This window comes from Aotus nancymaae, unplaced genomic scaffold (assembly GCF_030222135.1).
Source record: "Aotus nancymaae isolate 86718 unplaced genomic scaffold, 86718_ANA_hifiasm-v0.15.2.pri h1tg000046l, whole genome shotgun sequence".
Lineage (NCBI taxonomy): Eukaryota > Metazoa > Chordata > Mammalia > Primates > Aotidae > Aotus > Aotus nancymaae.
The window spans coordinates 27,925,297-27,939,077 of NW_026988460.1; the positions used below are offsets into that span (position 1 = coordinate 27,925,297).

Sequence of the window (13,781 nt, forward strand, 5' to 3'; positions counted from 1 at the left end):
AGGAGCTCACATCCAACTTATGAGATCACTTTCTTGTGCTCCCTCCTATCTGCAATCTTCCTCACATTTCCTGATCCCAGGAACATCCTTATGCCCCTTCCTGGCCTTCTGGCTAAAGAGCTGAAGCTTTGGATTCTTTGTTCTGCTGCACACTTTGCATGAACATGCATGCCTCCAAGGTGATGTGGCTATTAGACCACGATGGAAAAGCACTGGGGACTTTACTCAGACTCTTGCAACCAAAGTTTCCCTGGTCAGAGAGAAGGGGGCCAGCCCAGTCCCTGCTGCTGTTACCACCTGGAATTGCCTGGGGGCTTGGGAAGTGGGTGGGGTAAAGAATGAAAAAAAGGAAAAAGAAAGAAAAATGCCCCACTCTGTCTGACCCATAGGAGCCCTCTTTCCTCCTCTTTGGAACAGAAAAAGAGGGGTTATCTTAGAGTTTCTATCCATACTTGTTATGAAGTTCCAGGTTTCAGGCTGTCTTTGAGTCCAGGCAAGGAGATATTAAGGGAAAAAAGTGAGACAATTATTGCTGATTTGGTGGTATTTCAAGTTCTGACTTCCTTCCCCAATGTGCCCACTGCCATTTACTTTTCATGGTTCTCAGATTGCTGCTCCATGTATCTGGCCAGGGGGTTTAGTTGCCTTTAGTGGGACAGATAGGGTGGAGTGTGCTGACTCTGTCCTGACTAGAACCCAGTATTCCAGTCTGTTGTTAAAATCAGGGAATGGCCCTACTTTTTGGCCCAAAGAGATGTTGGGAAGTTGTCTTAGCAAAAGGTAAAGAACAGAGATCATAATGGAACAGAATAGAGAGCTCAGAAATAATGCTTCACACCTACAACCATCTGATAGTCAACAAGGTTGACAAACACAAGCAATGGGGAAGGGACTCTCTATTCAAAAATGGTGCTGGGATAACTGGCTAGCCATATGCAGAATATTGAAACTAGACCCCTTCCTTATACCATATACAAAAATCAACTCAAGATGGATTAAAGACTTAAATGTATAGCTTAAAATTATAAAACTCTGGAATATAACATAGGAAATATCATTCTAGACATAGACTCTGGCAAAAGTTTCATGACAAAGATGCCGAAAGCAATTGCAACTAAAATAAAAATTGACAAATGCGACCTAATTAAAGAGCTTCTGCAGAGCAAAAGAAACTATCAACAGAGTAAACAAACAACTATAGAATGGAGAAAATATTTTTAAACTATGCATTGACAAAGGTCTAATATCCAGAATGTATAAGGAACTTAAACAAATTAGCAAGCAAAAACCAAACAACCCCATTCAAAAGTGGGCAAAGGACACAAACAGATACTTTTCACAAGAAGACATACACACAGCCAAGAAGCATATTAATATGCTTAATATCAATAATGGTTAGAGAAATACAAATTAAAACCACAGTGAGATACTATCTCTCACCAGTCATAATGGCTATTACTAAAAAGTGAAAAATAACAGATGATGGCAAGATTGCGAAGAAAAAGGAATGCTTATACACTGCTGGTAGGAATATAAATTAGTTCTGCCATTGTGGAAAGCAGTTTGGTGCTTTCTCAAAGAACTTAAAACAGAACTATCATTTGACCAAGCAATCCCATTATTGGGTATATACCCAAAGGAACATAAATCATTCTACCATAAAGACACAATGCATGTGTATTCTCACTGCAGAACTATTCACAATAGCAAAGACCTGGAATCACCCTAAATGCCATCAGTGGTAGACCAGATAAAGAAACTGTGGTAGACACCATGGAATACTATGCTGCCATAAAAAGAAACATCATGTCATTTACAGCAACATGGTTGGAGCTGGAGGCTGTCATCCTAAGCAAACTAACACAGGAACAGAAAACCAAACACTGTGTATTCTCACTTATAAGTGGGAGCTAAACATTAAGTACACATGGACACAAAGAAGGGAACAACAGACACTAGGGCCTACATAAGGGTAGAGGGTGGGAGGAGGGTGAGGAGAATGAGGAGCAAGAAATTGGATGATGAAATAATCTGTACACCAAACTCCTGTGACTCACAATTTGCCTATATAACAAACCTGCACATTTACCCAGAACCTAAAAGTTAAAAATTAATTAATTAATTAAAAGTGTAACAAACTAACACACACAGAAAGAGCAGAGGTCCTGTGATACATACACCAATGGAACAGCATACACCCATAAAAATGAATAAGGACAGCCTCTACTATCTAACATGGAAAAGATTTCTGGGAGACAACTTAAGTGGAGAAAGTAAACTACATGGTGTTACAGGATCTCTTCCACATTTTCTATTATTTGGAAAGGAAAAACAGTAACTACACAGTGATGAAATTAGACCGTATCTTGACTAGGTAATTAAAATGAACATTGACAGTGAGGGGTAGAGGGACACAGTTTGCCTCTGGATGTGATGTCCTGAAATGGACATATATCAATAATGTAACATTCCAGCCAGGAATGCATAACCTGAATTTAATCACAAGGAACATTGGCTAGACCTCAAGAGAGGAAGATTTTATTCTAAAAGGGAGGAAAATTGCCCCACATGCTGAATTCACCTGTCTCCTCGTAGAGTCCTTTACTTTGTTCTTCCTCTATTTCCTATAAGCTGGAGGTAAAATGTAGAGGTTTGATTAGACACAAGTTAAGTATTTTGGTGGTGGTGGGGACATGAGAAAACTCTATACTGAATGATACAGAAAGCAAATACCATAAAATTATATCGTTATTAATGATGATTATTTGGTTACAGTGGTGAGCATCCGATTTCTCCATTGTAAAAGTAAATATATTTTCATGCTGCAATTAGTCTGTGATTTACCAGGTAATACTTCAGTGCCATGTGATTATCCTATTCTTTATAACCTTTCAACCAATGCTTTTAGCATCCATTGATGATTTCTGACTGAACCAACTATTATACACATTAGAATCTTGGCTATCCTTCTATCATGACTTCTACAGTTATTAGCTGCCTTTTGATTCAATATGTTTCAGTCAAGTATGATTTTCGATATTTGAATTATTTTAAATTTGGCCAGTGACTGCCCTTTTAGGCTGGCTTCTCTGTCTTTTCATGACTCCCTTAAGTCTTTGGCAATGTAGCTGCTTTCTGATGTAACAGGATGTCCGAATCTCACCTTGCAGCTTCTGTGCTCCAAACCTAGAATCAGCTATTTCTTGAAGGAGCACAGCTACATTCTAAGCAGCTAGCTGAGTCCGTCATCCCACCAATACAGCAACTTCCTTATTGTGCGGCTGGAACCAAACATGTTTGTATCTGTATCTCTGGGTTTAACAGGGGCTTCCTACCTAGAAAGGCATTCAATAAAGGTTTGTTGAACGAAAACCCAAAACCCAACTTACATCAGCCAGTGCAGTGGCTCTTAACCCTGACTGCATGTTAGAATAATCTGAAGACTTTAATAAAATATTGATGCCCATGCCTCATAACCAAATATTCTGATTTGATTTGTCTGGTATGGAGAGACAGTTTAGCCTACTGCTAAAAATAAAGACTTTGGGGCCAGACTATCCAGGTTTGAATCCCAAATTTAACATTTACCCTCTGCTTGGCTTCTTTAGATGGCATCAGTTTCTGCACCTTTAAAATAAGGGAAATAACAGTTTCCATGTTGTAGGCTGTTGAGAGAATCAAATAAATTAACACATGCAAACTGCTTAGAATGGTCCCTAGCACAGAGTAACCAGGTAACTGTCAGCTGTCAATTTTAATCTGCATTTGTTAGTGAAAGAATTCATTTTTGAAGTACTTCCCAGTGCATTTTCTCTTTCTGATAATTCAGATTTGTCCTCTAGAGGCTTTTCACCATGAAGACTTGCCACAAGGCTAAACTAGAGGAGGCAGAGGGGTGATTTGAGGGAAGTTCTTGCTGGGCAGATAGGGGAGGCAGAGAGCCTTTCCAGTCCCAGGTGAAGGAAGAAAGATTTGGAGGGCCTGAGACTAAGGTGAAAACGTTGCTTGGGTCCCCTAGAAGTTAGCCAAAGATGATGAAAATGGCACAGATGAGATGAAGGCAGAAGGGACTTAGCCTGTACTCTGGGAAGAAATCCCCCTGCCCAGAGCGAGGCCCAATAGCAGCCAGTATAGAGTTGAAGTGGAGAAACAGGAGGCCTCCCTGCTCCCTCAGCCTGCTCTCTGAGCTCCCCTGATATCCAGGAGGAAGGAAAGACAGCCACAAGTGTCAAACAAGTGTGTATACTGATGAGCTGCTGTCATGGGGAGTGAGGGACCCTGCACCAGAGTTTGGGGAAACAGACAGAAACCAGAGCCTGGCAGGAAGATGCAATTGAGTCTCAAAGAACCAACAGGTGGAACGAGAGCCAAGTGGGGGCTTTGTCAGCAGGGAGAAGGCTGAGCCCTCTGGGAGCAACTCCTCTTTGTGAGATATACGAGAATCCTGGGAGCACAGTTGAGCTAGAAAACATGAGAGTGGTTCTTTGGTATTCACTTCATTATGGTTATCACCAAGATGCCCTCTGTCCAAGCACACAGGGTCCCTTAAAAGGCAGAATTTCTGTGTGCCAACCACAGGAATCTTTTGCAAGTACCTAAGGCCACAGTGTTGTCATCCCTTGGATGTTCTTATAGCAGGAAATAGTTTCCTGCCACTAGGTGTCATCTGCCACCACTGTCTTCTCTGTCTCAGGAAGCCTAACTCTATCTCTGGAATGGGCCATTTTTGCCTCTTTCACTCAAGGAATCTGCCTCCATGCACCCTTCCCATGGGCAGTTCAGCTGAATTCTTGTTAGTGTCAAACACCAAGCTGATTACTGTGAGGGAAAGAAGAGAAAGAGCTCTGACTTTTTCACTTTAACAACAGCTTTATTGAGGTATAGTTCATATATCATAAAATTCACCCCTTAAAAGTGTATAATACAATGGTTTTTTTATTCACAGAGTTGTGCAACCATAACCACTATCTAATTTTAGAACATTTTCATCACTCTCAAAATAAATCCTGTGCCCATTAGCAGTCACTACCCATTCACCCTTTCTCCGGTTCCTAGCAATCAGAAATCTACTTTCTGTCTCTATCCATCTGCCTTTTTTGGACATTTCATAGAAATGGAATCATTGATATGTGGTCTTTTGTGATTGTCTTCTTTCACTTAGCATAATGCTTTCAAGGTTCATCTATGTTGTAGTATCTATTAGTACTTCATTCCTTTTTACTGCCAAATGATATTCCACTGTTTAAATAGACTGTATTTATTTATCCATTCATCTGTGGATGGACACTTTTGTTGTTTTCTACTTTTTGGCTGAGATGAATACTGCTGCTATGAACATTCATGTACAAGGGTGGGGATATATTTTCAATTCTCTTGGATATATACCTAGGAGTGGGATTGCTGCATCGTATGGCAACTCTGTGTTAACCTCTTGAGGAACTGCCAGACTTTTCCACAGAAGCTGCATCATCTAATTCAAGAAGAAACCATCATCTAATTCAAGATTTATGCCTATGTTTTCTTCTCAGAGTTTTATAGTTTTAGGTCATGTTTAGGTTTTTAATACACTTTGGCTTCCTTTTTGTGCATGGTGTGAGGTAGGACTCCAGCTTCATTATTTCACATGTGGATATCCAATTATTCCTGCACCATCTGTTGAAAAAAGGATCCTTTCCTCATTGACTTGTCTTGGCAGTCTTGTTGAAAAACAATTGACCACAAATGGAGGGTTTATTTCTGAACTCTCAAGTCTATTCTACTGATCAATATGTCTTATCTATCATTATGCAAGTACCACATGGTCTTGACTACTAGAGCTTTGAAGTAAGTTTTGGAATTAGGAAGTGTGGGTCTTCCTAATTTTTTTACAAGATCATTTGTTTTTGTTTTGTTACAAGATCATTTTGGCTTTTCTGGGTCTGTTACATTTCCATATAGATTTTAGGATTATCCTATCAATTTTTGTATGTAATATCTTACCATGTATATAGAATTTTAATTCCTTTTAGTGATGTCTTGAAGTTTTCAGTGTACAAATCCTGTGCTTTCTTGTTGAATTTGCTCCTAAGTATTTTATTATTTTTGATGTTATAAACAGAATTGTTTTCTTAATTTCATTTTTGAAATTAAGATTTAATTGTTCATTGGAAGTGTATAGAAATACAATTTTTTGGCATATAATCTTATGTCCTGCAACCTTGTTGAACTTGCCTATTAGCTCTAGTAGCTTTTTAAATAATTCCTTAAGATGTTCTAAATAAAAGATTATGTTATATGCAATTAGTTATTACTTTCCAATATGGATGCTTTATATTTCTTTTTCTTTCGTAATTGTACTGATTAGAACCTCCAGTACAATGCTGAATAGAAGTGCAAGAGTAGGCATTCATGTCTTTTTCTTGATTTGAGGGGGAACCCTTTTAGTCTCTTACCATGAAGTATGATGTTAGCTGTAGATTTTTCATAATTACCCTTTATTAGGCAGAGGAAGTTACCTTCTATTTCTTAGTTTGTTAAGTATCTATATCATGAAAGGGTGCATCTATTTTTTTTTCTTTGCATCGATTGAGATAATTATCCTATTTTTTCCCCTTTATTCTATTAATATGGTATATTACATTGATTCATTTTCTTTCTTTTCCTTCAACTTTTATTTTAAATGTCGAGGTATATGTGCAGGATGTGCAGGTTTGTTACATAAGTAAATGTGTGCCATGATGTTTTGCTGCACAGATCAACCCATCACCCAGGTATTAAGCCCAGAATCCATTAGCTATTCTTCCTGATGCTCTCCCTCTTCCCACACATTGATTCATTTTCAAATGGTAAACCGACTTTTCATTTCTGGGATAAATCCTTCCTGGTCATGGTTTATAATTCCTTTTGTAAATTGCTGGATTCAGTTTGCTAGTATTCTGTTGTGCATTTTTTGCACCCATATTCAAAAAGTCTACTAACCTGTAGTTTTCTTGCAATGTCTTTGTCTAATTTTGGTATCAGAATAACAGTGGCCTCAGAGAATGAGTTCAGAAGTGCTCCCTCTTGTATATTTTGTAAGAGTTTGTGAAGGATTGGTGTTATGACCTCTGACCTTTTTGAAACACAATACTGGCTCCCTCATTCTGGGTTAGAGGTGGAGAACAAAGCTTCTTGGTGAGTCCTAGGACTCTGTCAAGAACTGCAGAGAGTCTGGGATTTTATAAGTAAGCTGTTACAGTTTCATGGATGCTGATAGAAGACATGAGACTTCTGGCTCAGAAATGAAAGACAGTGTCATAGCAATAGTAGCAACTAGTATATCAGCATTTTTATGCCAGTTATTATGCCTGTTTTTTGCCCTATTCTCACAGGGCAACATGAAGAGTGCCAGCTGACACCTGTACAATCAATAATGAGTTGCATTACTGGAGAGAAATGCTGAACTTAGAGAACCTGAATTTTTCATAATGACCAGTGAACATGCCTGCCCTTTGCTATGGAGATACTATATGTTCTAAGGCTGTATTCTATACAAAGATGCTTGAAGAAATAAATAGCCCAGAACAAAGACAGTCAGTACCTCTGCTCATAAGACATGCAGAAACACTTGAGACCTATGGAGAGTTGTCTCCCAAAAGACTCACTTGTTCATATTTTCCTTAATAGTCTCTTGTTATTATTCTATTATATGCACCATATTTACATATTTTAAATTTAGGTTTTGTTTTATTAGTTACACATTTGCATGATTTAAAGAGCTGCTTTACAAGTCTTATTCCTTAAAAACAGTTGTTCCCTGCCCTGCTACCCATTCACTGCTTCTCTCTCCAGTCTGGCTGATTCTGCTGGCGCTGACCATGGTCTCTATAAATAACACGTTTTAGATTACTTCCACCTCTTGCTTTGTCAGATGAAAGCATTAACTCTTGACTTCCACTGTGAAGAATGTGGACTTGGCTTTCTCTCACATTCCTACCCTATCTACCTATGCTCTGTTTCCACATTTTTCAATACAGTTAAGGCATAGTTTTGGTCAGCTCAGTATTGAGTATTTTATTATGATATTGTTACAAATGCTATTCACAGATGGACTGTGTGCCATACTCTTCCTTTTCTGCACAACTTACTGTTTTCTCTTATTTTATTTTTGCTAGTTTTCTTTGCTCTTCTCCAAATGTTGGAATCTTAAAGGCATCTCTCACAGAGCCCTTTGACTGGCTCCATTCTATTTTGGCTGCTCTTTCGGCTGCTGTGCAGCTTCTTGAATCTCCCCTCAATATCCTCCAGGGATTTCCTTTTCACTCTATTATGTTTAATTCTGTTCTTAGGTCCCATGTTTCTTTCTTGGTTTATATGTTCATTTTTAGTGAAGCATGTCTTGATAAAAGGGCATACAGGAGAAAAAATTTTTGAGGCACTGAATGTCTGAAAATGTGTAATGGTTCAGCAGGCATAGAAGTGTAGGTGGAAAGTAATTTTCCCATAGAAATTTAGATAGTATTTGCTTCTTTTTCTTCTAGCTCCCAATGTCATCATTCAGAAGTCTGATTCTTGGCACTTGGTGTAAAACTATTGTTTTTTCTCTTTAGGAACTTTTACGACCTTTTATTTTTTTCCCCAATGTTCTGTACTGTCACAGTGATGTACCTTAGTTTGGGTCCATTTTCATCCTTTGTCCTTGGCATTTGTATATCCTTTAAATCTGATGACTTCAGTTTGGGGAAAAATTTTTAATTTACTTCATGAAAATTTATTTGCCTCTGTTTTCTCTGTCTAGTCATTGACCAAATCCTGTTATTCAAATGTTGGACCTCTTGGCCTCAATTTCTCTTTCACTAATTCTCAATATAATTGCTTTTTGTTCTGCTTTGTGAGAAGTTTCCTCTACTACACTTTCCAAATTTTCCATTGTAGATTTAATTTCTGCTATATTTTTTAATTTCCAAGAAATGTTTTGAGTATCCTTTACCTGTTCTATCGATGCAATATTTTCTCTCATTTCTCTGAGAACACCTCTCCTGGTACACCCTCTGTTTCCTCCAGTTTGCTTTCTATCTTTCATCTACACATTTCCTCAAATATTTGGTGATCCTTAGCTGTTTGCTCATCTTTAAGAGTGGGATACTATAAAAGACTTTTCCTGTGAGATTTTCTGCAGGGTAATCTGGCTTTGCCTTAGTTGGGGGCTGGTCAGACCCCCATAGAAGAAACTCCCAATCTCTTGCTGAGAGAGTTTGGCTGTGCGTATTCTGGGGACCAGGGAGGGAAGGAGGCTGAGGACCTCAATATTCAATATGCAACCTTCCACTCAATCTCTTTTTAAATTACTGGATGCGTGAACTCAACTTCAGTCTTTGTCAGGGTGAAAGAAGGTCTTTGTCTCACTATCAAGAGTAGGGCAGGAAATTAGGGATCTTCCTGTATTTCAGCTAATCTTCATGTTTTCAGCATCATATTCATTTCAATTTCCAGAGTTACCTTTTGTTGTCAACTCCTGAGATTATCTGGGGTTCCGTGTTACAAGTCAGGGGTTTTGTTTGTTTTTTGCTTTTTCTGTTGCCAGTTAGGATTACACTTTCTCAGGTCTACTTAGTTACTATTCATGCTGCTTTTTAGCTTCCAAATTTTTGTTGCTATTTTCCCCTCTCTTCTCTTTGTCTAACTGTTTATTCCACTTATTGTCATTTTAGTGGGGCTTGAAGATATAATAAAGGTGTTCAACCTACTTTTTTTTTTTTTTTTTTTTTTGAGACAGAGTCTTGCTCTGTAGCCAGGCACCAGGCTGGAGTACAGTGGCACAATCTCGACTCACTGCAATCTCCACCTCCTGGGTTCAAGCAATTCTCCTGCCTCAGCCTCCCTAGTAGCTGGGACTATAGGTGCATGCCGCCACACCCAGATAATTTTTGTATTTTTTAGTAGAGATGGGGTTTCACCATGTTGGCCAGGACGGTCTCGATCTCTTGACCTTGTGATCTGCCCACCTCGGCCTCCCAAAGTGCTGGGATTACAGGCGTGAGCCACCGCGCCTGGCCCAACCTACTATTTAAACCAAAAACAAATTACTATGTTTATTACATGTTTATGCATTTGTCTTTCCAACCAAATGTTGAAAATCTTGATTGTATCCCAAATACCTGTTCACAATATATTTCAATATATTTTATTGAATTGATTAATTATATTAAAAGAGATTACTTTCTCAACTGTGGTTTTCTGAAAAAGTGAATGAGACAAGTAGCTCTGTGTCATAGAAGGAGAAAACATTTAGTGTCTCTTTTAGGTTTGATGAGATCTCTAGATCATAATAGGCATGCTATTATGCAATTGTTCTATTTTGTATAACATCCCAGTGATAATTCATTCAGCGAATCCCAAACAATCTACCATCTTAGAAACAAATAATTAAAATGGACTTTGAGAGCTCATATAGTAAGTCCCTTTGGCTGAAAGCATTACTGGCCCATTATATTAATAGTACCAAGAAGAGAGGTTAGCTCATGGTATGAGTTTATTTGACATGTTTGAAAAACTGGGGGATATTAATTCTCTAATTCAGTAATATACAAAGAAAGATAAAGAAGCAAGACAAAACAGAATGTCTTCTAATCCTTAGACTAAATTAAAGTCTAAGCGTTTATTAGGATTCCTTGCTGGGCCAGGTTTCTTGCTACTATGATAGATTACAATCTTTACCCAAGCATGGCATGTAATGTTTAATGTAAAAGAGATTAAAACAATTTTTTAAAAACCTCTTTGAAAAATCTTTTGAAGAGCAAGTGGAGAAAGGAAAAGTAAAGTTTTTATTATGACAACTTTCAATGTATTCTCGCCACCTCTTGCCATTAAAAATAATATTTGCTGGAATAGATTAAAACAAATTTCAGACAGTGTATCTTTTTCACCCATAAATTCTTCTTCTTTTTTTTTGAGATGGAGTCTTGCTCTGTCACTAGGCTGGAGTGCAAGGCGCGATCTCAGCTCACTGCAACCTCTGACTCCCTGGTTCAAGCCATTCTCTTGCCTCAGCCTCCCGAGTAGCTGGGATTGCAGAAATGCACCACCAAGCCTAGCTAATTTTTGCATTTTTTTTTTTTGTAGGGATGGGGTTTCAACATGTTGGCAGGATGGTCTCGATCTCTTGACCTTGTGATCCACGCACCTTGGCCTCCCAAAGTGCTGAGATTACAGGCATGAGCCACCACACCTGGCCTTCACCCATAAATTCTTCTAAACAATTTTTATTATTCAGATTTTTTCTTTCTATTTAATATAATGCAATTATTATTCCTAACAAAACTAATAATCTCACAATATAATCTAACACCCCGATCCATATTCAAATTTCCCAGATTATCTGTTTGAATTTGCATTTGGTTCCTATATCTTCTGAGTCTGTTTTAATTTATAATAACCATCTTATTCTTTAACTAACATATCATGTGCTTAAAGAGTGAAGGCAGGCTTGCAAAAGGCTCTGCTTTGCTGCAGTATCAGTTTTACTTTAACCTGGCATTCTTCCAAAATTCTAAGTGCTCTTGAGGCACATGTTTCATGGGTATGTACTGGCCTTGTGCTTCTGTTAGCGAGAATATAATTCAACAGTTAGTCATTTTTAATATAATTGCATTATGTCTTATTTACTTATGCCACTAATCAAATTTTGAAGGCATCTGCCTACTAGATTTATGCATAGTTTAGAATCTCACTGTTACATTAAAAATTATAAATCCATACTGTAAAATGCAATGATGGTACAATTAGATATATGGAAACTAAGTTTAGTAATAAATACATGCATTAGGTATTATTTTAGAAATGCTTTCAAGCCATTTATTTCAAGTGGTAGTCAGGGGTAGGAATAAGAGCATTTTCTGAGTCTTGATCAGATAAAACCCAACACTTCTGGCCAGTACTCCACTTTCATCTGCTCTTTCCATTTTAAAGTCTCTCCTTTAGTCTCACCATAGGCATTAGGCTACTGTTCCCGTTTCTCTTCTCTTCATATTCAACTACTATATAGTAAGTGTCTGCTATGTGCCAAATGCTATACAAACTATATTCCCTTTTAGTTCTCCCATCCAAGTACTAACCAGGCCCCACCCTGCTTAGCTTCTGAAATCAGGTGAGATCGGGTGTGTTCAGGATGGTGTGGCCATAAACTACATTCCGTTTAATTCTTACGACAGCCTATGGATGTGCCAGCTTCACTTTGTCAATGTGAAGCCCAGGCCCAGAGGTTCTGCACAGGGTCTCTGACTCTAAAAGCTATGCTTCTGTAATGCTCACGTTGCTCTCTGGGGTGTTAGTGGTGATTGGATTAAAGAAGGTCAAATCAACACCAAAGGAATTAACAAAATGTTCAAAACTAGACCAATACCTGCTCCATGGAATCCCCCGCAGACATAGAGTTTCCCATCCACTGCCCCTGCATTGGTGGAATTGGTGCGGAGTGAGAGGAGGGGACTTGGCATAGGAGGGCCCTCTCGCCAAAAGTCCCCATCTGGGTTGTAGATCTCCACCACGTCAAGGCATTTTCGGACCTGGCCCTTGTCTCGACCTACACAGCCAATGCCACCTGCAGAGAATGATGTGGAGAAATGAGAGGATCAAGAACTGAAACCCAGTTGTGGGCAGCATCACCCCCTGCATGGTTTGTAGCAAAGGTTCATGGGACTGTAACTTTTCTCTCTCCTGCCAGATGTTACCTCTAAGACAACTTCTAAGCAATAATGATGTCTACTATGTGCTCCACAGACACATTTAATGTCATTTTTATTCATAGCGTTCCCCTTGTTTGTGATCATGCATGTGACTGAGTCTACCACAGGCCTTATGTTCTACAATATCCAATCCTGGCTCACATGACGAGTATCCCCTTTACAATAAGAATTTCAGGGTCGACTGTAAAGGTAACCTGACTTTGACATTTGCCTTGCTGTTGATGGTTAGCAATGCTTTTGCTGATGTGCCTAGCTAGGAACATGTTCTTCCCATTCCTTATCATTGCAAGCTGGTCTCTCCCTCTCTTCCTAAGTTGCATGAAATTTCCCAATCAGGGAAGGACTATTCTTTGGTAAATTTCAGGAAAGGCCCTAAACCCAAATGCCCAGTGCATTTTCCAGTTTTGGATGATATAGTTTATTCATCAGATATTCATTAAATGCCTATAATATGTAAGGCAATGTGCTAAGTTGTAATAAGGAGCTCAGAAAGATGCATAAAGCATGTTTCCTACACTTAAGAAATTAATGGGATGGAAAAGGCCATGTTTGCAAATAAATAAAATAGAGGATATCAAGACAGGTGTCTTAAAAGAAATACAAATGAGATTTAGAAGTCCAGAGACTGTAACAAGGAACATAAATAACACTTACAGAATCATGACTTTAAGTACAATTCTCTGTTGGAAAAATAATTGTATACAAATTCCTACCCACTGTAATAAGAAACACATTTCTATGTACCCTTTTTGTTTTCCCCTCCCAAGTCCATCAAGGTCAGGGCCATATTTCCTGGTCTGAAAGATGGCTTCTGAGACTGAGGTAAACCCCCTGGGAAAGAGGGACACGCCTGTATTTGCTGACACGCCTCTCATCAATGACCTCATTCTATCCAGACTCACAGCCTGGTCTGTGTGACTAATCAAAAAGCCCATAAAGCACTGGCCTCAGGTAAACCAGCTCTCCTTCACATAGAGAGGGTCCTGGAAGAGTCACTGCACATACTGCATATGTGGCGTGGTGATTGATACTGGAGTGTGTTGTTGACAGCAGTCTCAAAAACAAAATTAAGGACTTTGC

At 38.7% G+C, this 13,781-nt stretch overlaps 1 protein-coding gene across 2 annotated transcripts in view; it reads right to left on the minus strand.

Annotated features, from left to right (window-relative positions):
- KBTBD12 (kelch repeat and BTB domain containing 12) overlaps positions 1-13,781 on the minus strand; it is a 75,672-nt gene that overhangs the window by 9,546 nt on the left and 52,345 nt on the right. For both annotated transcript variants that reach the window (XM_012437226.3, XM_012437225.3), the window contains exon 5: positions 12,359-12,556. In XM_012437226.3, the coding sequence (XP_012292649.2) occupies positions 12,359-12,556 (198 nt within the window). The remainder of the gene's footprint in view (positions 1-12,358; positions 12,557-13,781) is intronic.